Below are 25,651 nucleotides of genomic sequence, written 5' to 3'. Positions count from 1 at the left end.
TGCGCGTCATAGATGGAGCTACGATTAGTCGATTAAATTTCTTCGGTGATCGATTTGCCGAGATTCGTATTGTAACGATATTCTACGGAACAACGGATGCAAAGTCGATAGCATCGTTACACGCCGTGGTCGATAACCGATTGTGCATCGTTCTTTTCGAAGCGAGAAATTGAACTTCGATATCTATAAAATAATTCACCGAACCTCGCGTTCCGTGATATCGGAAGTATCCGCGGCAAATTTGTTATCTTGCGGATATCGTTATAACGTAGGAATAAATTTTCTTAAAAGGGAAATTGTTTCATTTAACCGTAACATTTTAAATTATGCAACTAAAGTCCACCATTTTGATACGGACATGAGAATTCGTGAATAATACATAATATATATTGAGAATATATCAAATGCATTCTATGGTTTATCAAAGGCGATACATGCCGGTAGTTATGCATTTCACGATATAATTATGGAAAATAAATCGTTGACTGTCTCTAACAGTAACAAATCTGCTACAACGGACGAAACCAAGAGTGAAATGCATATGGTTCTTGCCAAAATGATGGAAGAGAAACATACGTATACTTATAAAAAATTAGTTGTACCAATGTCAATGAGAAGTATATATTGGAAATTTTTTGGATTTCCTGCCACCGATGACGGTGATATACTTACCAAGGTGAAAATTGTTTGTATATTATGTAAGACACAAATTGCATATAATCGTAACACAAGTAATTTGCGAATGCATTTGCAAAATAAACATGCCCAAGAGTTATTGGAATTGGAAGCGAATACGCCACCCCGTAGACAGGTCCTTTCTCAAGAGGCAAAAGATCGTAGAGCACAAAAGAGAAAAATAAAAGCAGAATTAACTTCTGCTCAGCATATATATACTACTAATGCCGATGGTACTGTTCAAATTGACGGTGATATACAATTTGTAACTGATCCTAACATAAGTTTGTCTAATATGGAAGATGATATTGCAATTGGTCAACCACTGAGAGTGATGATCAAAGGTGGTACAAATATAGGTAATAATAGTCAAAATGTAGCATTTCTTATGCCAGAAGATAATACGGTACATCAATCTAGTATAGATGATAAAACTGTATCAGATGCTATTGCCGAATTCATTATAATAGACTTACAATTACCAGAAGTAGTGGAAGGTCATGGATTTCAAAGGCTTGTGGCCACATTAAGATCACCTTGTGAAATTCCTAGTAAAAATAAATTAGAGGAAGAAATAATACCAAAAATTTATGATACTTTTCGTGAATCTGTGGCAGCTACATTAGCATGCATGACAAATGACGTTGGATTAACAATTGAGGAATGGAAATCAAATTCTAATGAAAGTTTTGTTACTGTATCGGTGTATTATCAAAATGCCGGTGAAACTTCGTTAGAATGTAAAGTTTTAAGTAGTATACATGCACCTTTAGATTGGGATAAACATCAATGGAATAATACCATTGATACATTGTTACTTGATTGGTATCTCAAAGTTGAAAGAATAACAGCAGTAGTTGTGGCAACATCCAGAACAGAGTTATTAGCAGCATTATCGTCTAAGGGTTTAACATTGATTCCATGCCTCCTTCACACGTTGCAAGTCTGTGCACAAGCCTGTTTTGAGAATCCTGAAGTAGCTAGTATATTATCAAAATGTAGAACGGTTATTGGAGCTATTATAAATCATTCGACTGCTTCTGCGGCTTTGGCTATGCAAGAACAAATTATGGAGGTAATGCATGTTCGTCTATTATATAATATACATATATATATATATATATATATATATATATATATATATATACATATATATAATAAATATCTTTTATGTTATTAAGCTGGAAGAAAACACTATGGTGATGGATTATCCTGGCGTTTGGACATCTACTTACAATATGATGGAACAAATTGCATTAAGACGTAATATCATTTCATCTATATTGGAAAGTATAGAAAGCAATGAACCAGAAGTTATTGATTTATCCCCTGATCAGTGGAAAATAGTTGAAGATCTTGTTAATGTTCTTGAACCATTCAAGGTTACTATTATGACACTCAGCGAAGAGAAAATGCCATTGATTTCGCTCTTAAGGCCATTACTTTGGCAGCTTGTATCATCTCATCTTAAAGTAAAAGATTCTGATAGCGAAACTGCAAGATCTTTTAAAGAATCTCTGTCAGATATGCTGTGTGAACGATATGCTGATTATAATGTTACTCTTCTTCTTCAAATTGCAACTACGTTAGATCCAAGGTAAATGAAATTATACGTTTATGTCAATTTTTATATATTGTATAAAATGTAACCATATAATCTATTGTATAATTAACTATTATTATAAATATGAATGTACAGGTTTAAACAGTTGCCATATGCCACAGAAGAAGACAAAAATTTAGTTGCAACTCCAATAAAAGAAATGTTGACAAAATTAATACAAGCAGAAAGTGGAGATTCAATTAAAGTCGAAGAAGAACCTATAAGTAAAAAGAGCAGATTGTCAGGTATAATTTACTTATTGAATGTATAACTATGGTATAAAAAAAAAAAAAAAAAAAGAAAAAAAGAGCAGAGAAAACATGTATATGCTTACAGGTATGGAACTCTTACTTGGTGGCTTGTGTGCAACAAAAAATGGAATGCCAGCTGAAGAAAAAGCTGATCTTGAGTTAGTGCAATATCATTCAGAGTCAACAGCACCCCTTGATTATTGCCCTTTGCAATGGTGGGCCAAAGTATCAGCAAAATGTCCAAATCTTGCAAAATTAGCATGTAGGTATAATTGTGTCCCTGCTTGTTGTGCTCCACCAGCTCGTATTCCTGCAGAAGTACAAGTTTTATATGATACAAGACGAGCTGCCTTACCACCTCATTTAGTTGATAAATTACTTTTCCTTCATGGCAACCATACAGTGTGATTAGTCTTATATATTGCTTATATGATCTTGATAATATCAATAAATGATGCCATTCGGAGAGATTATCTTGTAAATAGAATCGGACATACTATAACGATTAAACATATAATATTACAACTATATAAATATATATATATATATACATATATATGTATGTATGTATATATATATACACACAAACACATATATATATATATATATATATATATATATTGCACTTATGTGATATGTGAGAAATGTGTTTTCATTTTAAAACAAAACAAAAAAAAATGCAGTGCAGTATGAACATCAGATCAATATATTAAGGTATACAATTTAGAAAAGTAACAAAAACGATTTTTGCGGCTTTTATGAAGATACATAATTATTATTTAACCAAAGTCTGATATGTATTTTAATATTTCAATATTGCATGAGGAGAACCAAAAAGTATTTTGAGGTTAATTGTATTATAATATTGTAAATTTATTAATATGTATTATATATATATATATTGCTATATTACTTATTTCATCAGTCACGATACATTTTCATCAAAATACGAAAATAATGTTATTGTAATATTAAAAAGACTAGATTTTCTGTAATTTAAAAAAAGTCTCGTAAAATATAAGATTTTTCTAACATGTATGAAATACTATAATTTGTACAAACTGGTCAAAATAGAATTAAAACTCGACTGCATTGAGTTGTTAACATGTACATACAGTGTTTGAAAAAACAAACAAAAAGATACGATTTTTTTATACATTATCTATACTTTGTGATATAAGACATGAACTCAATGCCACGATTTATTATACAAAATATTCAATAAATAGTTTATATACAGAACATTATGATTTGCTTGTCAAAGCATATAACATCTAAAAATTACCTTTTTCTGCATCAAGGTTATACATTCTTTTTATTAACGTTTTGCTTCAATTTCTAATGTATTGTTTGACTATCATTTAAAATAATTCCAGATTCTGTTCTGAATAAGTAGAAAGTTAATGTAATAATATTATAGTATAGCTGCTTGTAGCAACAAATAATTACATATGAAAAAATATAAAACCTCAATATTATTACATAAAAATCTCTCATACACAATTTAATTTCATTATTAAATAATGTTATAACATTATGGTTCATATTATGTTTTAATAATTTATTTTGATAAGTAAGCGTTTATATCACAGCACATTTAAATAGGAATAGGTTAAAATGTATTAATATTACAAATTGATTAAGTAACTATTTTGTTTGAAAATTGTATTAATTAAAAAGGTTATATTGTGATTAAAAAAAAAAAAAAAAAGAAAAAAACAACAACAAAAGTAAGGAAATATTTGATGATTGTTTTCTATGTTGTACATAAATATCAAGTAAAATCATAAATTTTATGCCCTAAGTGACATTAAGTAACGAATGTAAGCAAAAACAAAAAAATACGTACAGATATAAAAGATCGATATTTTCTATCGAGCGTAATACATGATAATAAATCAAATTACATATTACTAAATGAATACAAAATAGTATAACAATTGATTTATTTTAATATAATAATTAAATCGTATTATAATTGATTAATATTTGATTAAAAAATTAAGATTAATTTTAGAATTATAAATAAATTTTAAGAAATTACCAAAATGATTTTGATCTACAGGGAGAATCTATAAAGTTTTTTTTTTTTACTTATATTATTATTAATTGAAAATGCACAATATATCTCTCATAGTAATTTTAGATTGTAATTGTCAAACGCATATTCAATGCATTCATAAAAAGATATTCGAGCCTTTGTACCTCATGATTATTAAAACTAAAAAAGCATGATCAACTACTATTACCTGTTACTAAAAGACTACCTCACCAAAATTGTAAAATATTTTAGTACAATTTAGAGCTTTGTTTTAAGTAATAAAATAAAAGTGAATTATAGTCAGAATCATTATCTATTACAATTATTACAAATCATCTTTATCATTGTATCAAACGACGAAAAATAAAATTAAAGATCATGATCATTGTTCATCTTATACACATATACATTTATGCAATAAATGCAAATGGTACATTCTTCTGATATTTATATCATTCAATATTGATAATATTATATTTAATATAATACACATTTAATATTGAATATTTATTAATTACATGTTTGCGTTGATTTAGGCCATTCATATGTATTTTATATAAATATAAAGTTCCTTCAGATTTAAAAATTTTCCCTTATAAGAAAATAAATATTCATAGAAGACTCAACTGTTTTTCTACCCAACTGGATCCTTCATACAATTTTGGGTCTGCAATTTTTAAAGCTGCTCTCTTATAGAAATAATAATAGAAAACTGAAACTTTATTACAGCGATAAAAAAAAAAAAAAGAAAAAAAAAAAAGAAGAAAAAAAAGAAATTATTTCTATTAATAAAATATACATTAATTAATAATGAAATTATTTAAAATTACACACCTATTCTATGCACAGCAAATATGGCATGAAATCCTTTTGTCCAATTATGTGTTAACGGATTAGACCAATGTAATGTAATATGCCATGTATGTAAAATGATACTTAATACCAAATATAAAATACAGACAATTAATGTCATACGAAATCGAATATACAATAATTGTATTAATCCTGCCTATAATAGAATCAATTAATCAGATCGTACAAATTTCTGTAAATGATTGTAATCAAAGATTTCTAATTACCTGAAAAATATATGTCGAGAAAATGTTAACCAAAAGTATAGTAAGTGCTACGATAAGGCAAAAATCTTGAATGCTGCGAAATTAAAAAAAAAAAAAAAAGAAAAAATAGAAAGAATTATTTTTTTTCCTTTTTTTCTGAAAGATATTCTGTCAATTTCTAAATTATTTTTATAATAAAAATTTTAATAATTACGTACACATAAAGAACTAATAAATTAATTGGATGTTGCCTAGCGAAACTTCCAAAAGAATTAACGCAAATATCGAAAAATAAAATTAAATATTGTCCGATTATTATCGTCGTATATTTCCTTGCAGTTATAATACTCATTTATTCTTATTGACGATTAACTATTAAAATTGAATGAATAATTAATTTATAGATTGATATAATCTAATATTTAGATAAATATTAGAGAAATTTAAATTATGATACGTTCAATAACACGTATCGACTGTCAGTAATGAATCTAATTAAATACAGCGTGTTTATTGTTTATACTTCGAATATTACTATGGCAACATACATGTGGAAGGGATGTGAAAACATTATACTATTTATATGTAACCTATATCGTTAAGGCTATGCATTACATTTTGTTTGAAGCATGTGTGCGACTTTAGCGACACAAGGTATGGACAAAATATGAACTAGGAATACAAATGGGGAATGCTATCCTCACTATGTGTCTATTGTATCGATATATAAGCTTCTCTCACGTACACATAACTATTAGTTTCGTGTAGGTTAGAGTAAATAGTTTAGTATTTGACGCGTAGTGAAAATATGAGCTTCTTCTCATTTGCCGCAAATATACGAGGGGCGCCACAGTATTAAACTTTTTCTCCACGAAAAATGTCGTAAACATCATTTACGCCATCAACGAGGAAAGGAATAATTCTCGATCAATTTTTATGAAAGAAATCTCAATTTAAAGACGAAGATTTAATCTAGATCATACTTTTCTCGAGTTTTTGAAAAAGGTTTTTATTTGTGCATAGATTATTCTCGAAAAATACTATTCTTTATATTTACGATTGTTTACAAAGAAAATAAAGCTTTTTCAAAAATACGAAAAAGATTAAACTTTGATCATTAAAATGATATTGTAATAAAAATCAATCAAAAATTATGTCTGTTATTATCGATAATGTAAAAATTATTAAAGAAATAAACGATAATGAACAGTCTTAATATCGAATCATCGATACTTCTGTGACGTCACATATATAGATGGCGGATAGTTAGTGTTTGTTGGTAAGCGAAGTTCTCGTGAAAATGTTTGATCACAAATTATTTTATAATACTATATTATCGCAAACTTTTTCAACCGATGGGAATTACCTTGCAGCAGGAAATATTTACGGTGATATATCCATATTTGAGTGAGTTTAATTATAATATGAAAAATTTTCTAATATAGGTTAATTGTATATGTATAAACGAAATTCAATGATCGTTTGTTATTTTTAAGTAAACTAAGATATAATAGGTAAGAATGTATAATTTTCATTATATAATATATATTTATATAGTTTAACGAAAGTTTTGACACCTCATAAAGTCGAAGAAAATGAATTGCAAGGTCCTAATTATCGTTCGACCGTCTATCCTGATCAACATGTTGAAAGCATGATCGCAACAAATAATTTTCTAATTATTGGTACAGTCGGTGAAATATCAGGATGGGATTGGAAAGTAGTTGCATCTAGTAAAGCTACTAAGAGCAAACCATCATGGGTTATTCAAATTCCAGCTAATAAGTATAATAATATCAAAACATTCAATGAATATGAAATAATGAAAATTAAAAAGATTTTTAACTTGTATGTAATATTTCTAGAGATAGTTACGAAAAGCCTGATGTAAATTTTATGGTATATTCCAAATTAAATAATATTTTATATGCCGGTTGCGGAGATAATAATATTTATGTTATAAATTTGGAAGAAGGAAAAATACTTAGAAATTTACAAAGTCACACAGACTTTATACATTGTTTATCTTTAGCGTAAGTCTATTTCTTTTTATATGAATTAATGAATCTGAATAATAGTTTAGAAATATTTCCAATGAATTTGTATTATTATAGAGGCAATCAACTTGCATCGAGTAGCGAAGATGGATCAGTTAGGTTATGGGACTTACGTAAAAAAGAAAATACAAATATCTTGAATCCACATATGGTAGATAAAGTGGCACGTCCAAAGTTTGGTAAATGGATAGGTGCTGTTGATTTCACGGAAGATTGGTTGGTACGTGATCAGTCTTTATTTTATATATATGCCTTCATGAAGGCATCTCATAAATCAAGCGAATAAATAGTTATTATTCAAACCAAAAAAAAAAAAAGAAAAAGAAAAAAAAAAAAAAGAGAGAAAAAGAAATGAATAAAAAAGACAAAAAAGAAAAACATAAATATTTTTAGCTGTGTGGCGGCGGACCTAGTTTATCTTTATGGCATATGCGCACAATGGAACCTGCCACAGTATTTGATCTTACCGATCAAGGAATTCATGTTGCACATATATATGAAGAACGTATCATAGCAGCTGGTGCTGCACCTCATGTATATCATTTAACTTATCAAGGAGAAACATTAGCTAAAGTGCCAACGTCTAGTAATACAGTTTATTCTACTGTTTATCAAGAAATACCACAGAAAGTGCTTAGCATAGCGGGGTCATCGAACAATCTTGATTTATGTACAAACTTTAATTATAGGGAAATGACTTTAAAATTTGCATAATATACGATTTTATATTTACAGAATAATTTGTTTAACTCGTATCACAAAGAATAATCCGTGAACTTTTTTTTTCTGTTTTTTTTTTTTTTTTCTTTTTTCTTTTCTTGTTAATAAAATAAAAAAGGAATTGTTTTCTTTTTTTTTTGTTTTTTTTTTGTTTTTTTTTGTTTTTTTTTTTTTATTTTAATTATTATAAACAACTCATAGAGATATGATTTCAAGCAGGTAGTAATTATTTATGAAGACTGAAACTTAAATGTTATCAGATAACGATCTTCCTGCGCTTCATTCAATTATATTAAAAAATATTTATTCGAACTATAAAGCTTGTCAGGTGGACAAATAAAATCGACGGTTTGTGATAATATCGAACGAGAGGATCTTCAGATTTCGATGTAAATAATCAATTATCGAAGTTTCAATTATGCCACCTTAAGGATCACCATTGGAACTAACTTTGGAGTATGCCCCTGATGTAAGTTAATATTCTTACATGTAAACGTACGAATGTGATATCATTAATAATATTTTTTAATAATTCTTTATGGATGGAGTTTAACGTATCACCTCGTATCACATCTTATAAGATATTTTTCTTTACGAAAGATATAATCTTTTTTCTTTTTTTTTCTTTTTTCGGTCCAAGTAATAAATATATATTATTACAATAACATTTTGCACACCATATATAAAATTTTATACAACAAATGTACAATATCGTACCATTGTTTTTAAATCAAATCAATGGATACTACGCATGACTGAATCTTCTTCTTCTTCTTCTTCTTCTTTTTTCTTTTTTTCTTTTTTTTTTTTTTTTTATAAGAAACCATGACCAGCAACCACAGCCGGTATAAAACCTTCCCTACCATCTCTTGATCGAACCCAAAACCAATCATTGACGTGATCGCTTAAAAGTGCAACGACGTCACCTTTAGAAACACTCAAAGAGTTTGCACCACGACCTTCATAATCGTTACGTATGACGAGCAATGTATGCCTGGCACCTTTCGTTTTAGCATTTGCAGCTGCTCTTAGATACAATCTATCGACACTGCGTTCTCCGCAAGCGGAAACTGCATCTCGCGAGCCTCTCCTTACTCTTGCGTTTCTACTTCGTGCACCGCATTCAGATCTTGTGTCTCTTAATTTTTCTGTATCAGTCATGTTACCTGAAAGATCATCGAAACAGAAATACGTATAGAATATAGAAATATTTATATATATATGTATATATATTTAAAATAGTTTTAGTTCGATATATTCTATTATGAAAATATTCTCATTGAAAATATTCCGTTCTATATTGCAGATGATTTTTTTTTTGTTTTTTTTTGTTTTTTTTTTCTCTTGACATACCCAATGGACGTGGAAAAACATCAGTGGAGTCTTCCCAACATGGACCACGCGTAGGTTGCGGTAATATTCCTAATGGTAAACAGGCTGCATATCCGACATATCCTTCTTGGCCATGTGGTGTTTGCACGTAGAGCCAGGTTTGATTTTTAAAAACTGCATTTACTACTGTACCAAGCGGTAGAGCCATCTCGTCCTGTGTACCACCTTGCGTTTGATATAAGACCGATGGAAAGGATAAAACAACTGGGATGTTAGCTGGTCTCTCGATGGATGCCTAATAAAAATTAATTTATAAACGATTATACTTTCTCTTTGTTTTATTTATTTATTTTTTTATAAATCAAAATCATTTTAAATCGAAAAGAAATAGAATTTGACATGATAATTATATTACCTTTGTTAAAAATGCATCAAGGTCGGCAATCTCATAACCAAATCTACTGGGTGGTCTCGTTTTATGTGGACGTTTTGTACGTCTGTGTCTGTGTTTGTCACGACTATTTGGGGTCGACGTTGATTCACGAGTTACGAGTGAGGGTTCGGAAACGGCTTTCTTTACTTTTTCTTTTTCTCTCGTTTCTTTCGCGCTTGCGAACAATTCCTTTTCCGGATATTTCTCTAACAGACTCTCGATCGTTTTGTCGTCAATTATCGTCTCCTTGCTGATCGACTAGGATAGTAAATGAATGTAAATGTAAATTTTTTTACCAAAACAATTATTATTATTATTATTATTATTGTAAAAAAAAAAAAGAAGAATAATCCATACCGTTACCTTCTCCATTTTTTCGATCTTTTCAATTCGTTGAAGGATCTTCTTTTCACGTTTCTCTTGTCCCACGATATTCTCCTTGGCAGCATCCTTTTCTTTATCACTTTTGATGCTTCTTCTAGAGGACACCTCTCTGCTTTCATGGGAAAGTGTATCACGATGAACGTTTGTTCCTGTGGAAATTGCAAATTGTTTGACCGGAAAAAAAAAAGGAAAAAAAAAAAAATCAATGAAAAGAAAGACCAAAAGTATCAAATACAAACCCGTCGTGTTGGAAACTGAATGATTTCCATTTCCAGTATTTCCAGTATTTCCAGATTGTTGTTGTTGCTGTGATTGTTGTTGTTGCGGTTGTTGTTGCTGTGATTGTTGTTGTTGCGGTTGTTGTTGTTGTTGTTGTTGTTGTTGCTGACCACGGAGGACCCAAGTCAAAGAGATCTTCGGACGCAGAAGTGTACTTGGCCGTTGCCCCATGCTCCTCGTCGATGCAACGGGTGTCAAGGGCGTCGTGGGTGTCGACGACCTTGATGGCGATGGCGACCTTGAGGATCCTGTCACCACCGGAAGTGGACAATTCGCCACCAAGTCCACCGTCTGCATCGAACAGCCATTTTCCTGCGATAAATGCAGAGAGCCGATGAAGAAATTTGCACTTATTTTTTTTTTTCTTTCTTTTCTTTCTTTCTTTCTTTCTTTTTTTTTTTTTTTTTTTTTTTTTAATCGATAGCCAAGATAATTACATTACAATTTCATTTATTATTATTATTATTATCCGACGACAAGATCGTTTAATTTTATTGACGTTTCATTATATTTCGTTGTAAATTGCGTATATACAATCTTATTGAGATTCCAATAAGGAGAAGTCGTTGCAATTTCAAAAAAAAAAAAAAAAAATGAGATTATTTTTTTTCTTCCCATAAGGACGAAGATAGTTTCCACGAACGAGAGATACACGAGAATGTTTTTCCAAGAATTATTAAATTCAAGAGATCCGTGCAAGAAATATAGGAAATGTCTTCGTACACGAGAGAAAAAGAGAGGGAAAGAGAGAGAGCGAGAGAGAGAATGGCAATCATCTCGGATTTTTTCGTGGTACACGAAATCGTAAGATTATACTTGAGTCTTCCAGGCACGGTTGGACTCATTATGTCATGTATGAAATACTCTCACCGAAGTTGGACACGTTTCTTTCTTGAAAGAAAAATATATATACATATGTGTGTGCCTGTGTGTGTGTGTGTGTATGTATGTATGTATGTATGTATGTGTATTTTTTTTCTTTTTACTTAATGATTGGTTATACTAATTTTTATAAATATATATATATATATATATATATTTTTTTTTCTTTCTATTTTTATACACTTTAAAAATTTGACGATATCTACCTTAATGACTTGCTTGCTTTCCTTTGTCGTTGAAAAGTCATCATCTAAGTGCCACGACAATCATGTATATTTCAAGCTTTTCTTTATTTTGTTCGACATAATGAGACTTTCGAGAATCATTTGTTAAAGACGATATCTTCATTTGACATTAATTGAATTATCAAACGAACATATGCCATGACGAAACTATGCTTTATGTTGACTTCAATCATTATAAATCAAAATAATTTTTATGCATACAATACAATAACTGTGTCCATTCGTACACGTCTAAGGTGAAATAATAAAAATTGCAATTAAATGACTCATCTATTAAAAAAAAAAAAAAAAAGAAAAACCCAAAAATAATTCCTTTAGATAAGTATCAAATATTTCTCAATAAATTCTCAAATTAATATATATATATTAATCATATAAATATAATATATTATATATATATATATGTATATAATTGTTTCTCGTCTGATCATTATTGATATTTGTTGTATTTTATTGAAGATAAATTTCATCTCACAATCGTTGAAATTAATTAATCGGATAATAAAAGAATGTAATGTACGATAAAAATAATAACAAGGAAATAATAATAATGATAATAGTAATTTCTTTCTCTTTTTTTTTTTTTTTTTTTTTTTTTTTTTTTTTTAAATAGAAAATCGTTGAAACTAAATTGAAATTTATCTTAACGGAGTTATGTTTCTTTATTCTCGATACGAATGGAATCGTTATATATGTTAATGTTATCGCTAGTTTTAAATCTATAGAACAAAAATTATAGGAAACGATTTTCTTCTTGTCCATGGGTGCGTGTTAAACTTCAATGGGGAATTCTTGGATGGTCTCGTTCACCATGGAACGTTCTATGGCATACTATCCGATAGAAATCGTTCCCGTAAAGTAAGTAAATTGCACTTCCGTGATCACGGGATTCGTTCGGTGACCAATAGAATATATTTTTTTCAGCAATAAATCGTTTTAGAAATACCGGAAATTTCCTTTCCGTGAAATTTCATTGATCATTTAATATCTAATCTTAGTGATGAGAATATTTAATGGATAGAGGAGTATAATTAGTTACGGACTATAAACAAGAAATCGAATTATTTCTATTTCCTTTAAGTTGAATCAACGTGAAGAAAATTTTAACAAAAATTTATTATCGTCGTTGTCGTACTGTTGCGTAACTTGTTTAAATAAACACACACACACACACACATGCACATATATATATATATATATATATATATATATATATATATTTGAAATTATATGACGAGAGAAGAACTATTTCTCAAACAATTTTCTTATCTTTTGAATATTATCTCAAGTATTCTCGAATATGTCACATTCTAAAGAGATAAATTTTTGTAAATTTGTATTCAATGGCATATTTCCATTAATTTTAAAATTAAAAATTCATAACAAAAATTATATACAATATATATAAATATATATATTGTAAATATATATATTGTATATCTATGTATGTATGTATGTATGTATATATATATATATATATATATATAGAATAATTCTCTGACGACTTTGAACAATGAAATCATTCTTTGAACACTTTCTCAAGTGTCCTCGAATATGTCTGATCACGAGGACGATCAAAGTATACGATAAATATGTATGTTCTCAAGGTGACTTTTTATAAAATACAATTTATTGAATACGATGTTTTTTCATTAAGTTTCATCAAATAGAAAGTCTTTCCAAGAAAAAAAATACACGCACGCATACTCACATACATATATGTAAGATAATATTAAAGATTTCAATGAAATCAGTCAGATAATGATATTTATTTAATATATAATTTGAATTTAAATTCAGCGTAGATTCGATAACCGATGATCACGTTTTATGATGTGTCGAATGTGCGATAAATCAGAAATTGATCGGAATCAAGTTGCAATTATGGAATATTGATATTTTTTTCTTTTCTTTTTTTTTCTTCTTCTTTTTTTTTTATTTTTTTTTTATTTTTGATTGACATAGGAGGAAGAACGTTTTAATTCGGATTCAGAATTTTTCCTTGTCGGCTTTTATATATTTATAGCTTCGAAGTACTTCGAGTTTCTATCTCCTTCAGGCGTTTTCCTTGTGAGAAAAGAAAGAAAGAGAGAGAGTGAGAGAGAGAGAGAGAGAGAGAGAGAGAGAGAAAAGGAAAAAAAGTGAAGAAGAAGAAGAAGAAGAAGAAGAAGAAAATTCCTCGACAGATTCGATCAACCTGAGACAAATTGCTGTATAATTTTCCTCGGGATACGATTACATACGCTAATGGCGTAATAATTCATAGGATCTCGCTTTGAGCTCCTCTACACGTGAAATAGTTTATGATATTACCCTTACGTAATAAGGTTGGAATCGCCAAGTTGGAAATTTTTCCCATGATAATTCGTAAGATTTCGTTTTTATCAAATTTGCGATAGCCGATCGAAAAAAAAAAAAGAGATTGAACGTTCTTTTTCTTTTTTTTATTATCTTATTTTTGTTTTCTTTATTTATTTATTTTTTTTTTTCGTAACGATTATTAAAATATTAATATATATATATATATATATATATATATATATATTTCTATATATACATATTAGTTGGAATAGATCATTGGAAAATATCGATGCAACCGATCGAAATGATCGAATTTTATTATTCATTAGAATAAATCATGTTAGCATGTACGCTTTAAAGACAGTTCGATATAATAATAAATAATTTCTTATGCGGATTAAATGCTTATCATTTAAATAACCTTTTTGCGATTGAGATTAGTAAGAAAAGAAAAGAAAAGAAGAAGAAAAAAATAAATAAAAGGAATATAAATAGGAAGGATACAACAACAGGAGGCGATGGAGAGCCTCAGGTGACAAGTTAAAAAGACAGAGAAAGAGATAGGTGCAAGAAAAAGAGAAAGAAACACACACACACACATACACACACATACGCACGTATATGTACATACGTACACACATGTACATAGAAAAGGTTCACAAGAAGAAGAGGAGCTTGGCAAACTCGGATCATGCTAATGAAATTCTCAAGATATCTATCTCGTGCGCCACTGTGCACGAGGCATTAGTTTAGCTTCTCGCTTCAAGGTCTGACCGATCTTATCTCAACGCGCGTTCGTACGCGCGTATCAATTTCCGTGGAACGTGAAACTCGAAAGAGTACGACCAGAAATTGAAAGAGGGTAGGAAGAATGAGGTCCACCATTCGCTTTTTCTCATTTGAACGATCTTGGAACTTGTACGAACATTAAATGCTCATGGACTTTGTCATCCGGAAAAGTGTCATCTGTATTATAATATTTCTATATTTTTCGTTCGATTTTTTATATATCGACAATAATACAGATTTCATTGTTCTTGTAATATTTTCTTTTTTTTGTTTTTTTCTTCTGCATAAGCGATTTTAAAATAATCGAATTGATTTTGCTTCTACTCCTCGGGATATTTTTAACCTTCTTCTTCCCTTTTTCCCTCGTTCTATCATACAAATCGTAAAACTAAGCTATCTCGTGCTTATCCCTGAGAGAAATGTTTTTGGATCAATAACTTAAGAATACTATTTATTTTTTCCAATTTTACTTGTGTAAATATACTTCGTTTTTACGATCATCATCGCTTATTACAATATTTTAATTGTATTTTGAAATTTTTTGTTTTTTTTTTCCTTCTTCTCCTCGTTTTTTATTTCTTTTTTTTGTGTCCGTCCTTTTTTTTCTTTTTTTTCTTTTTTTTTTTTTTCCCCTTTAAGTTCAACTTGTAATTTTCTAGTCAATCATTATCTTTCGACGTTTTTCTCATTCTTATGTGTTTTTTTTCTTTCCCCTTGTTTCTTTTTTTTTTTTTTGGTCTGATTAAATAAGATAAGATCGAGAGATACGACGATAAGATATATTGTGACATTTGGCCGAGTCAAAATATTGAAAGAAATGTTTCGTACGAGCATTGCCGTCAATTGCAATTTCCTGCTATTTCACAAGTGATATTCGTATCGATCAGTATTCTTCTTTCTCTCTCTCTCTCTTTCTTTTATTCTTGAGGCTGCCAAATCGTTATCGTCACTGATATACTTTTTAAAAGCGTTCTGACAAATTGCAGTTGTAATGACCGTGAAGAACTTTCGCCATCTTGCAGACACGAATTCGCTGATGAGTTGAACGTTCTCAATTCTCTTTTATATTTGGTCCTACCGGTCCCGTCAAGGGCCATCAATGACTGTCACGAGCATTCGTAATAACTCTGTGCTAATGCATCATAATGGAGCATAGTATGAATCATGCGAAAAAGGATCTCGTTCGGTCCGTTATTGAAATATGCTCAAGAAAGTGCTCGAGGCTCTTCGATCCAAACGATATCGATTTTAATGTCCTCGTTATTCTTCGTCCCTCATCATCTCTCGGCCATGTTCTTTTTTCTTTTTCTTTCTTTTTGTTTTTTGTTTTTTTTTCCTTTTTTATCTTTTTCTTTCTCTTATTCCCACTTAAAACGAATCCGAAATAATTCCAAGGTGAGCGAAAAGCAAACGATTTATAAAAAAAAAAAAAAAAAATTCTTTCTTTTTTCTTTTTTTTTTCCTTTTTTTTTTTTTTTTTTTTTTTTTTAAACTACTGCACGCTTTTTCTTTACAATCGAACTTTTTCATAGAAATTTTTCTAAAAATTGTTAACTTAATGGTTGGATCTTCTTTTATTTTTCTCTTCTTCTTCTTCTTCTAAGAGAGAAAGAGAGAGAGAGAGAGAGAGAGAGAGAGAGAGAGAGAGAGAGAGAAAGTGTTACAATTTTTGTTGTCGTCGTTACGATCGAAAGAAATCTCAAATTGCAACGTCAATCGAGTTAAAGGAAAGATCGGATTAAAGCTTGAAATTTACTGTAATTTCATTCCTCCCCCTCATTCCTCTTTCTCTCTCTCTCTCTCTCTCTCTCTCTCTCTCTCTCTCTCTCTCTGTCTACTCTTCTCCATATGTTCGTGATCCGTAAATCTTTTTCCCAGAGCGTTTAACTCTTCTGACCCTTTCAAGAGATTTCCAAGTTGAAGAATTACACCCTTTCCTTTTCTCTCGCTCTCTTTCTCTCTCTCTCTCTCTCTCTCTCTCTCTCTTTCTCTCACCCTCCCTCTCGAAGAAGGTTTTATACTCGATTCTTATTTTTTTTTTTTTTTTTTAACCATGAAAAGAAAGAAGACGATTGTCGATTTGAACTAAAAAGAAAAAAAAAAAAGGAAGAAAGAAAGAAAGATAAAGAAAAAGAAAAAAAAAAATAACAAAAGTAAAAAATAAAGAAATTGTAATTTTTCTAAGGAACAAAATGATGAACGTTTTGCGAGCTCGTAAAAAAAATAATGAAAGCTGGTCCAAGAGAGAGAGAGAGAGAGAGAGAAGGAGAGGGAGAGAGAGAGAAAGAGAGAGAGAGAGAGATGTTTAAAACGAGTCAGTTTACGCGTTTATGCTCTTTGGCGTATGCGTTCTTATAGGCGAGTCGCATAAACTTAACGGTAAAGCCAAGACTGATTTTCCGGTGCCATAAAATGTGCGCGCGGGCGCTGTTACATCCAGCAATTAACGATCGTAAGCCCGGTCGCACGAATTTGATTTAGAGCTTGGAAAAAGAGTTAGTATAGAAAGGAACATACATACGTATAAGAGATAAATAGTATTAAGCGTAGAGAATTAAGATTATCTGCGAATTATCATAGATCAGACCAACTGACATACGTTATATTTTATTTATTATTTTACAGATTAACACATTTATTTCAAGGTAAATTAACAGTAGCGAACGTTTCAAACCGTTACAATGCACTAGTTGCATCTATCTATCTTTATTTCATCGATATTTCCCGTTATACATCCGAACACGTCATTATGATATAAATATATAGTTAAGATTAAATAATTATTTATCGATTTATCATTAAATCAAAAGATTGATCATAAAGATCTATAAATTTAATTATAATATAATGAAATTTCTTTACTTATATGTATATGTATATATATATATATATATATATATTTTTATATAAAAAATTTGTATCGCTCAAAATTTCATCGCAATACTATTATGATCTTAACTCTAATCGTTATTTATTATTTAAAATGATATAATTAAAAAGTAAAATAGAATGTGATAATCAAACTGATTTATTGAATTATTATTATTCTTATTATTATTATTTTTTTTTTTTTTTTAATTTTTATTATTACACTCTTGGAAAAATTGTAATGTTATACCGATCGTATGATAGGTGCAATTTTCAAATAGTTTAAAACTCACCCGAACGAATCGTAACCAAGAATAGGCTGCGATTGTTGGGATGAGTAAAGAGGAAGAAGGGAAAAGGGTGGGGGATGATGGAGGAAAACGAACGAAGAAACGAACGAACAGAGCATAAATGGCGTACGTACGCGCTCGTTACGTCGTCTAAAAATATCCCAAAGGAATATTCCTGGTGGTTTCTTTCGACGATTTTCTTTGCCCATGGTTTTACTTCCACAACATGACTTACGTCCATACATATCCCACGTATGCCGGTTTCAAAGTAAGGAGAAATAAGGGTGAACCTTAAATTAGACTCTTTGGTAACTAACTCAAATTTCATTTCGCGAGACCAAAAATCTTTGTATGAGATATTGCGACGAAAGGAAAAATTACGACGAGTATCAATTTTTATTTTATCTCGGCAAAAATTTTCCCATACAAATATGCGTTGGATAATTAATTTACAAATCAATTATTACTTTTTGAAATGTTTTAGGCTAAATTTTTCTCTTTTTTTTTTTTTTGTAGAAACAAAATAAATCTCTCGAAAAGTAGTAATTATTAGTCGACACCTCATCATCTGTACATACATCCCTCCCCCATCCATCCCTTCCCTTTTATTGAATATTCGATAAAACGTTCGCAATTTTTTAATTCGATTTAATTTTTTTTTCCATTTTTCTTGATCTCTTTTTATCTTTTTTTTTTTTCTTATGGAATTCGTACGCGTACCCATATGTATATTATGGAAGTGAAAATGTTTTTCGACGATCATTCGACGGTCAACTCTGGGAAGGAAGAACGACGAGGATGATTTCTACGGTGGTGGCTTCGGCGGTCATCGTTAAAACGCGGCTGCAGTATTCAGGTTTTACGGTCCACGTTTCAGTCTGGCTGCAGTAGTAAAAGGAAATGCACCGTTGCAAGTCGCGGCCGTTATACATCCTTCTTCGTTTCGAAACGATCGACTCATAACATACGTCAAATGTAATTTTTGGTTAGGTTTGGCCCTTTGCTCTTTACCCATAACTTCAACTCCTTCCCTCCAATCCCAACCACCATCTAAATACCCTTTCTTTCCCCCCCCCCCCATCGTCCTTAATCACGTCTTTTTATCGGGTCCCTCAAATACACTCCTTCCTTACCGGACATTCGTTGCGTATTATCGACTTATGACAATTTATCATTCTGCAAAGGATTATTTTTTAATTTTTTGAATGAAATAAATAATATACCTTGTAGGATATCCTATCGTCGTTTTCAGGAGACGAAATGTCACCTTCCTCACCGGAAACTGTTTCGGCTCCTGTTTCCACAGATTGATAATCCGCTTCGCTGTTCCAGGAGTGTCGCCTCTTCAAGTCTCCTGTAAAATAATATCGAAATAATATGAAGTCAATATCGATCTACCGTTGACGTTTTCGTTTATATTATTATATATTAAGAAAACAAAAAAAAAAAAGAAAAAAAAAAGAAGAAAAGACTGAATAAATAAAATAAATAAAGAATAAAAAAAAAAGAAAGAAACAGAATTAATAAAAATGACGATAATCGAATTACTCGACACGATCATTTTGACACGATAATAGTCCGAGTCATTTATCGAGTATCGATGAGTATGAAAATTTATAAAAATGTCTCGATTATCTGTGTATTATAATTACATTACGAGTGTTTCGGTCTAAATCTATATGTTCGAAACATGTACACGTGGCAGAACGCGATGACGTTAATTAATATGAGCGGACTCAATCGAGTCAAGTTTAATTAGAATCATCAGTATCGTTCATAGATCCTGGCAGCTGTTTAACGTCTTACACATTGATCGAAGCGTGGCTAACAAAACTCGTCGCTACTGCTTTTTATCTTTAAGTTTCTTGTCTCTTTCACTCACTCTCTCTCTCTCTCTCTCTCTCTCTCTCTCTCTCTCTTTCTCTCTCTTTTTATCTATCTCTCATATAAGTTTGTCTTTCTTCAACATAAACCGTATAATTCTACAACGTACTGATCTCCTCTTACGGAGACAGGATTTCCTGTGCAATACATATCACGATCCGGATAGAATCTCATCCCGATCTTCATTGGACGGTTATTAATTTCGATCTGGTAGCACGGAGTAACTCGTTTGTGAAAGTAAAAAAAAAGAAAAGAAAAGAAAAAGAAAAAAAAAAGAAAAAAGAAAAGAAAAAAAAACAGAAAAGAAATTAAGAAAAAAATAATAATAACAACAACGACAACGACAAAAAAGGAAATAATAAATAAAGAAATGATGTCAAAAGAGATAGATGATCGATGATGATGCCGTATCGTCGGTCAAAGATACACAGAGATGTTGTATAAGGGAAAATCTCGGTCCTTTGATCTATCGATAGATAGACACATACGGATAAGATTAATAGGTTCATATACAGTTATTGAGTTCATTATTCCAATCTATTAAAGTATCTAAAAGATGTAATATAAAGTATTATTCATTTCGATCGTTCGATATATATATATATATATATATATATATATATATATATATATATATATATATATATATATTACATTTGTCATATGATTTTTATGATTTTCAATCTCGATTTTAAATTACGAGAGAGGAGAGTAGTCATTCGCCCGCCCGTCTCTCCCCTCACCCCTTCCTCCTCCTCCTCCTCCTCCTCCTCCTTCTCTTTCTCCTTCTCATCCTTCTCAAAACAAAACAAAACAAAACAAAAAAAAAGAAAAGAAAAGAAATAAAAAATGAAAGATGAGGATCATCGAAATCCGATTGGATCGTATATTTGTAGTATCATTATATACAACAATATCGATATTAAATGAAGATAACTTAATAAATGTAACAATCTGGCATATAAACGTTAAGATTTATAAATGAGGAAGAAGTAAAGGCTGCTATCATATCCAACAAGCAAATTCGTCAAAGTCGACAAAATAATGGCCAATTACTTTATCCCTCGGCCCAAGTACCGATCCGTTGGCATCCCAAGGGATAATATTGGCTCAGTACAGAAGAAAAAAGAGAGAGAGAAAGAGAGAAAGAGAGAGAGAGAAACAGACAGAGAGTGAGTTAGGGGTGGGGGTGGGGGTGGGTTGTGGAGAAGAGAAAGAAAGGGCGTGAGTGTTGGCGAAATATTTAAGATACGCGGTGTTCATCGCAGCCAAACGCAAAGGATAATGGACGAAGATGGGCTCGCAGGTTAAACACAGTATTCGAGTTCGTGACTTATGGGATTTGATCGTGTATTGGAGGCAACCATTCTACCTACAAATTTACTCGTTTACTCGCTTCATGGAATGCCCGTAGGGGCATCTTACGGGAAAGTAAAACGAAGAAGAGAAAAGAAAAGAAAAAGAGAGAGAGAGAGAGAGAGAGAGAGAGAGAGAGAGAGAGAAAGATGAAGGTAACGACGACACGAGGACTTTTAAAAGACGAGAAAATTTATCAATTTTTGATGGCTTCTTTTGAAACGATCGTTCAATTATAAACAGAATGTATATATATACTTGGACTCATTTTTATGGGAAATACGTTTCCAATTGTTGTATCGAATTATGTTGTATCGAGAAGAAAAAAAAGTACGAAAGAAATTTTAATTATTATTGAAACTTTTTCACTCGTAAATTTTGCGACGTCATTGATTCCCCCCTCTTTCATTCTTTCATTTCTTTTCTTTTATTTTTTATTTTTTTGTTTTTTTGTTTCTTTTTTTTTGTTTTTTTCGTAGATCGAAAATAACGATAGAAGTGTTGCGTTAAAATTTGCAAGGATTATCGACATACGTTCAGTTTCGTAATGGGATTATAATAAATTTTCAAAAATGGGATATTCTTTTAAAAAAGGAAAAACAAAAAATTTCAAGAACTTCCGTGTTAGGGTTAGACGTTTCTCTTGTATTTCGCGCTACCATAAAACATAATCGACGCCAATTTGACACAGGTTCCGTAGAAGAATTACGAGCGTACCGAGTTCGAACTTCCTGTCGTTTGGTTGGGCGCTAAAGGGAGATCATACTAAGTGCACAGTGTACATATGTATGCGAGAGACAGCAGTGGGTATAACGCTTTGCACGCACGTGCAAACCTTCCACGTGCTACCGTAAGATCACCATGATCCTCAACTACTTTCCTCTTATGGTAAATATCAAGAACTATTTGTGGAAGAGGAATCATTGAACAAAAACATGAAGGATGGTGATAGCTAAAATCTGATTAGATCGTAACTTTTTTTTTTTTAATTCGCAGTAGTTGTTTTATCCTTTTTTTTTGTTTCTACAAGACAACTATATATATGTATATATGTATTTTGTTTTTTGCGAATTGATGGTAGTATTTGGTAGAACTTTTTTTCGTTTTTAGTTTTTTTCTTTTGATTAAAAGAAAAGGAAGATCAAAACGATCAAATTTTTTAACGCTCGAGATAATAGAATCCATTTTATTCGCGAAACGTGTTTTCTGATCGTTCAAACGAGACGTTAGAGATCTCGCGAGTATCGACGATTTCCTTACGCGTTTCACTGGCAAACATCTAAATCAACGTTTCACGTAAAAAGAAGGTTACCTGGGGAATGGCGCTTCTAGTTCTTTCGTCCGATGATCAATGATCTTGTTGAACGTACGAGCATCTCTTGGAAACTCATTAACATTTAACGGATAATCACCGTTACCACTTGATTAATGACTTATGGACATATGACAGTTGGTTGTCCCTTTGGAGTTAACGAGTAGAAAGACACGTTTCTCTTATCTGGTAGCGTTCACGTTGCATCGAATATTTTCATTTGGTTTATATCATTCATTAAAGCACGATGAAACACACTTTTATAATATACACGCTTGCACATACACATCGGCACGTTTGATAAATAAAATCTTGATTGTTTGTTTATTTATTTATTTTTTTGCGTAATTTCGTATTCTCGCTCGTTTATACGGAACATTTTTTCGTGACAATTTACTTCATCGTTATGTTTCTTTTTATTTTTTTACTTTATTCTATTTATTTATTTATGTCTGCTTTTTCTTTTTTTTTTCTCTTAAGGAAACATTCAATCAATTAAATGAGATCCATCCGACACATGAACTTCGCGCGAAACGATTTCGTATTTGGGGAAAGTATCGACGCGGAATTGTTGTTATTGTTGTTGTTGTTGTTGTTGTTTTTGTTTTTTTGTATGTTTTTTTTTTCCTTTTTTATTTTATTGCCGTCAATTTCGCAAAACGAATCGAAGATTAATTCATAAGCTTCGTCGAGATTATGTGAGATGATACAAGTGTACTACTACGGCTTATCTCACAGGTGCAGCTCTCTGACTAGACTAAAGGCGGGAGCATGCTCGTTCGCAGCAAGTACTCTAGGAGAGACGAACGAATAAGAGTAAGAAAGATGAGAAGAGAAAGAGAAGAGAGGCTGGATCCTTCGCGTTGCTTCGATTGGTCCATGCTTCCCGCGAAAACGACCCGGCCAATCGTAATAACTGTGCCTCCTAACTCTTGGGTATCGAGAGACGTGTACCTACACGAAGAAGAAGAAGAAGAAGAAGAAGAAGAAGAAGAAGAAGAAGAAGAGGAGAGGAAGAAGGGCTGACCACGAGATCGTACTTTCCAAGACCGATCTTTCTCCCTTTTCCACCATTATCCGTTCGTGTCAAAGGTCGACCCGTAATTTATCTGCCAATCCCTTACGCAATAACTCGGAGATATTTTATATAACAATAATATCCACGACACGATGTAAGAGAAGTATCTCTTATCACTTTTTTTTTCTTTTATATATATATATATATATATATATATATATATATATATATATATTATTTGAATCTGGGTTAACAATAGTTAGAACGATTTTTATTTTTCTAACAAACAATCCTTTTCTTTCTACATTTCTTTTTTTTTTTCTTTTCAATTATAATAAAGTTATAAAATTGCATATATGTCAGAGCGTTTAAATATTTTCGAAAGATGAATAATTAATTGATAAATAGAATAATAAATCATAACTCGGTAGAGAGAGAGAGAGAGAGAGAGAGAGAGAGAGAGAAAGAGAGAGAGAGAGAGAGAGAGAGAGAGAAAGAGAGAGAGAGAGAGAGAGAGAGAGAGAAAGAGAGAGAGAGAGAGAGAGCATCAGAAGAGAGAATTGCACATGTTGCTCGAATGGTTCGTGAGAGTGGCGATGGGTAAGAAGGGCTGTGGCGGGTAGTGAGGGTGGGAGAGAAAGGGAATAAGGTGGAGGAGGGCCTTGCGACCTCTGACACTCCTGGGAACCACGAAGGCCCCGAGGGCTTCTCCGAGAAAGAAGCTCGGGAATCCGGCGGGCCCACCCGTCCGAAATACTTCAATGATGGTCTGCCCGTTGGTGTAACCGGCAGGCTCTCTCTCTCTCTCTCTCTGTCTTTCTTGATGCAGACTCTGCATCTCATTTTTGCTTACTGCACGATCGATCGCGAATTAAATCGTTCTGTTCGAAGAGTTCGAAGGCCTCCTTCCATTTCCAATGGGGGTCCAGTATGATGTTCTTGTATATTAAATAAAACAATTTTTTTTCCCGTCGAAATGATAATTACAAATTGTCAGGGAAAAAACGATAAACTTTTATGACGACAATAAGTTTTTCCGAAGGACTATTATTCGTACTCTTAAAGCAACATGATTGTCGATGATTGTGTTACGAAAATGTATATATATATATATATATATATATATATATACATAATATGTATATACATATTATGTATGTATATGTAAATATATAAAATACATATATATATATATATATATATATATATATATATATATACATATGTATAAAGAAAGAAAGAAGAAAAAAGAACAGGATCTATTCAAAATCCCAACTATATGATCATCCGTGTTAGTAACTACTTATTACGAATTTTAATATATTCATGAGCGTGAAAAAAAAAATTGAAAAAGAAAAAAAGAAAAGAAAAGAAAAAGAAAAATCGTTCGAGGTCACCAATAGCGCAAAAAGCAAAGAGAAAAAAAAAGAGAAAAGAAAGGTAGTCGATCCTCGACGAAACGAAATGTCGATTCTCACGTACAGCTAGCACAAAGGAGCATAGCTTATGTGGTTAACATCACAAGCATCGTTCGCTCATTCGTTCGTTCGTTCGTTCGTTCGCTCAGCGATATTTTTGTCGGCATGGAGGCAAGGATTTAAGGGGCAAGCAGGCGCAGAAAGCGCGCGAGCGTGTAATGGTGATTGAATGCGGCTAATGGTCGTCCCGTACGGGACTCAGGGCCCTCCAAGATATACGTTATGACTCGGGCATAACATTTACCGGGTGGTAAACAGGCACGCATAAACTCCGAAACCTCTTCAAAGGGTCTTACTCGCGACGATCGGGACCACAAAACTTGCTAAGAGGATCCAGTGATCCAATTCTCTTTTCATCCTTAGTCTTCCTTCATGTTTCGTTTTGTTTCTCTTTT

The 25,651-nt window shown here is 31.4% G+C and overlaps 4 protein-coding genes across 13 annotated transcripts in view; 2 read left to right on the top strand and 2 right to left on the bottom strand.

Annotated features, from left to right (window-relative positions):
* The first annotated feature begins 64 nt into the window (after positions 1–64).
* LOC124953954 (E3 SUMO-protein ligase ZBED1-like) lies at positions 65–10,060 on the top strand. The gene is made up of 6 exons (XM_047506066.1): positions 65–1,750; positions 1,857–2,272; positions 2,375–2,523; positions 2,615–6,907; positions 7,002–7,035; positions 9,712–10,060. The coding sequence occupies exons 1-4, from the start codon at positions 467–469 to the stop codon at positions 2,935–2,937; spliced, it is 2,172 nt and encodes a 723-aa protein (XP_047362022.1). The 5' UTR covers positions 65–466; the 3' UTR covers positions 2,938–6,907; positions 7,002–7,035; positions 9,712–10,060.
* LOC124953960 (transmembrane protein 138) lies at positions 2,808–9,027 on the bottom strand. 4 transcript variants are annotated; one of them, XM_047506084.1, is made up of 5 exons: positions 5,847–9,027; positions 5,650–5,722; positions 5,405–5,579; positions 5,089–5,288; positions 2,808–2,839 (listed from the first exon to the last, which is right to left on the bottom strand). In XM_047506084.1, the coding sequence occupies exons 1-4, from the start codon at positions 5,978–5,980 to the stop codon at positions 5,182–5,184; spliced, it is 489 nt and encodes a 162-aa protein (XP_047362040.1). In that variant the 5' UTR covers positions 5,981–9,027; the 3' UTR covers positions 2,808–2,839; positions 5,089–5,181. The 4 variants fall into 4 exon arrangements, with proteins under 4 accessions (XP_047362040.1, XP_047362039.1, XP_047362043.1 ...); XM_047506083.1 differs by lacking the exon at positions 2,808–2,839 and adding an exon at positions 2,905–3,025; XM_047506087.1 differs by lacking the exons at positions 2,808–2,839; positions 5,089–5,288 and adding an exon at positions 2,905–3,025.
* Positions 7,276–8,417, top strand: LOC124953957 (THO complex subunit 6). The gene is made up of 3 exons (XM_047506076.1): positions 7,276–7,661; positions 7,743–7,905; positions 8,079–8,417. Exons 1-3 carry the CDS (start codon positions 7,525–7,527, stop codon positions 8,397–8,399), a joined length of 621 nt encoding a protein of 206 aa, XP_047362032.1. The 5' UTR covers positions 7,276–7,524; the 3' UTR covers positions 8,400–8,417.
* LOC124953955 (heat shock protein DDB_G0288861) overlaps positions 9,174–25,651 on the bottom strand; it is a 45,945-nt gene continuing 29,467 nt past the window's right edge. For 4 of the 7 annotated variants that reach the window (XM_047506071.1, XM_047506072.1, XM_047506073.1 and 1 more), the window contains 5 exons: positions 19,432–19,562; positions 10,528–11,145; positions 10,153–10,428; positions 9,759–10,032; positions 9,174–9,571 (listed from right to left, as the gene is read on the bottom strand). In XM_047506071.1, the coding sequence (XP_047362027.1) occupies positions 9,219–9,571; positions 9,759–10,032; positions 10,153–10,428; positions 10,528–11,145; positions 19,432–19,562 (1,652 nt within the window). In that variant the 3' untranslated portion in view covers positions 9,174–9,218. Of the gene's footprint in view, positions 9,572–9,758; positions 10,033–10,152; positions 10,429–10,527; positions 11,146–19,431; positions 19,563–22,760; positions 23,764–25,651 lie in introns of those variants that run through there. The other 3 variants (XM_047506070.1, XM_047506074.1, XM_047506069.1) reach the window with 3 other exon arrangements.

Source organism: Vespa velutina, chromosome 13 (assembly GCF_912470025.1).
Source record: "Vespa velutina chromosome 13, iVesVel2.1, whole genome shotgun sequence".
NCBI classification, from domain to species: Eukaryota; Metazoa; Arthropoda; class Insecta; order Hymenoptera; family Vespidae; genus Vespa; species Vespa velutina.
Note: the sequence above shows the minus strand (reverse complement) of the source record. Positions and strands in the feature narration are given on the sequence as shown.

Bases quoted from the DNA above. Each gene is read 5' to 3' on its own strand.
- LOC124953954 (XM_047506066.1), top strand. From the start codon at position 467: ATGGAAAATAAATCGTTGACTGTCTCTAACAGTAACAAATCTGCTACA. The intron at 2,273-2,374 runs GTAAATGAAATT...ATGAATGTACAG, and splicing joins GCAACTACGTTAGATCCAAG to GTTTAAACAGTTGCCATATG. The intron at 2,524-2,614 runs GTATAATTTACT...ATATGCTTACAG, and splicing joins TAAAAAGAGCAGATTGTCAG to GTATGGAACTCTTACTTGGT.
- LOC124953960 (XM_047506084.1), bottom strand. From the start codon at position 5,980: ATGAGTATTATAACTGCAAGGAAATATACGACGATAATAATCGGACAA. The intron at 5,580-5,649 runs GTAATTAGAAAT...ATTCTATTATAG, and splicing joins TCTCGACATATATTTTTCAG to GCAGGATTAATACAATTATT. The intron at 5,289-5,404 runs GTGTGTAATTTT...GCTGTAATAAAG, and splicing joins ATTTGCTGTGCATAGAATAG to TTTCAGTTTTCTATTATTAT.
- LOC124953957 (XM_047506076.1), top strand. From the start codon at position 7,525: ATGGTATATTCCAAATTAAATAATATTTTATATGCCGGTTGCGGAGAT. The intron at 7,662-7,742 runs GTAAGTCTATTT...GTATTATTATAG, and splicing joins ATACATTGTTTATCTTTAGC to AGGCAATCAACTTGCATCGA. The intron at 7,906-8,078 runs GTACGTGATCAG...AAATATTTTTAG, and splicing joins ATTTCACGGAAGATTGGTTG to CTGTGTGGCGGCGGACCTAG.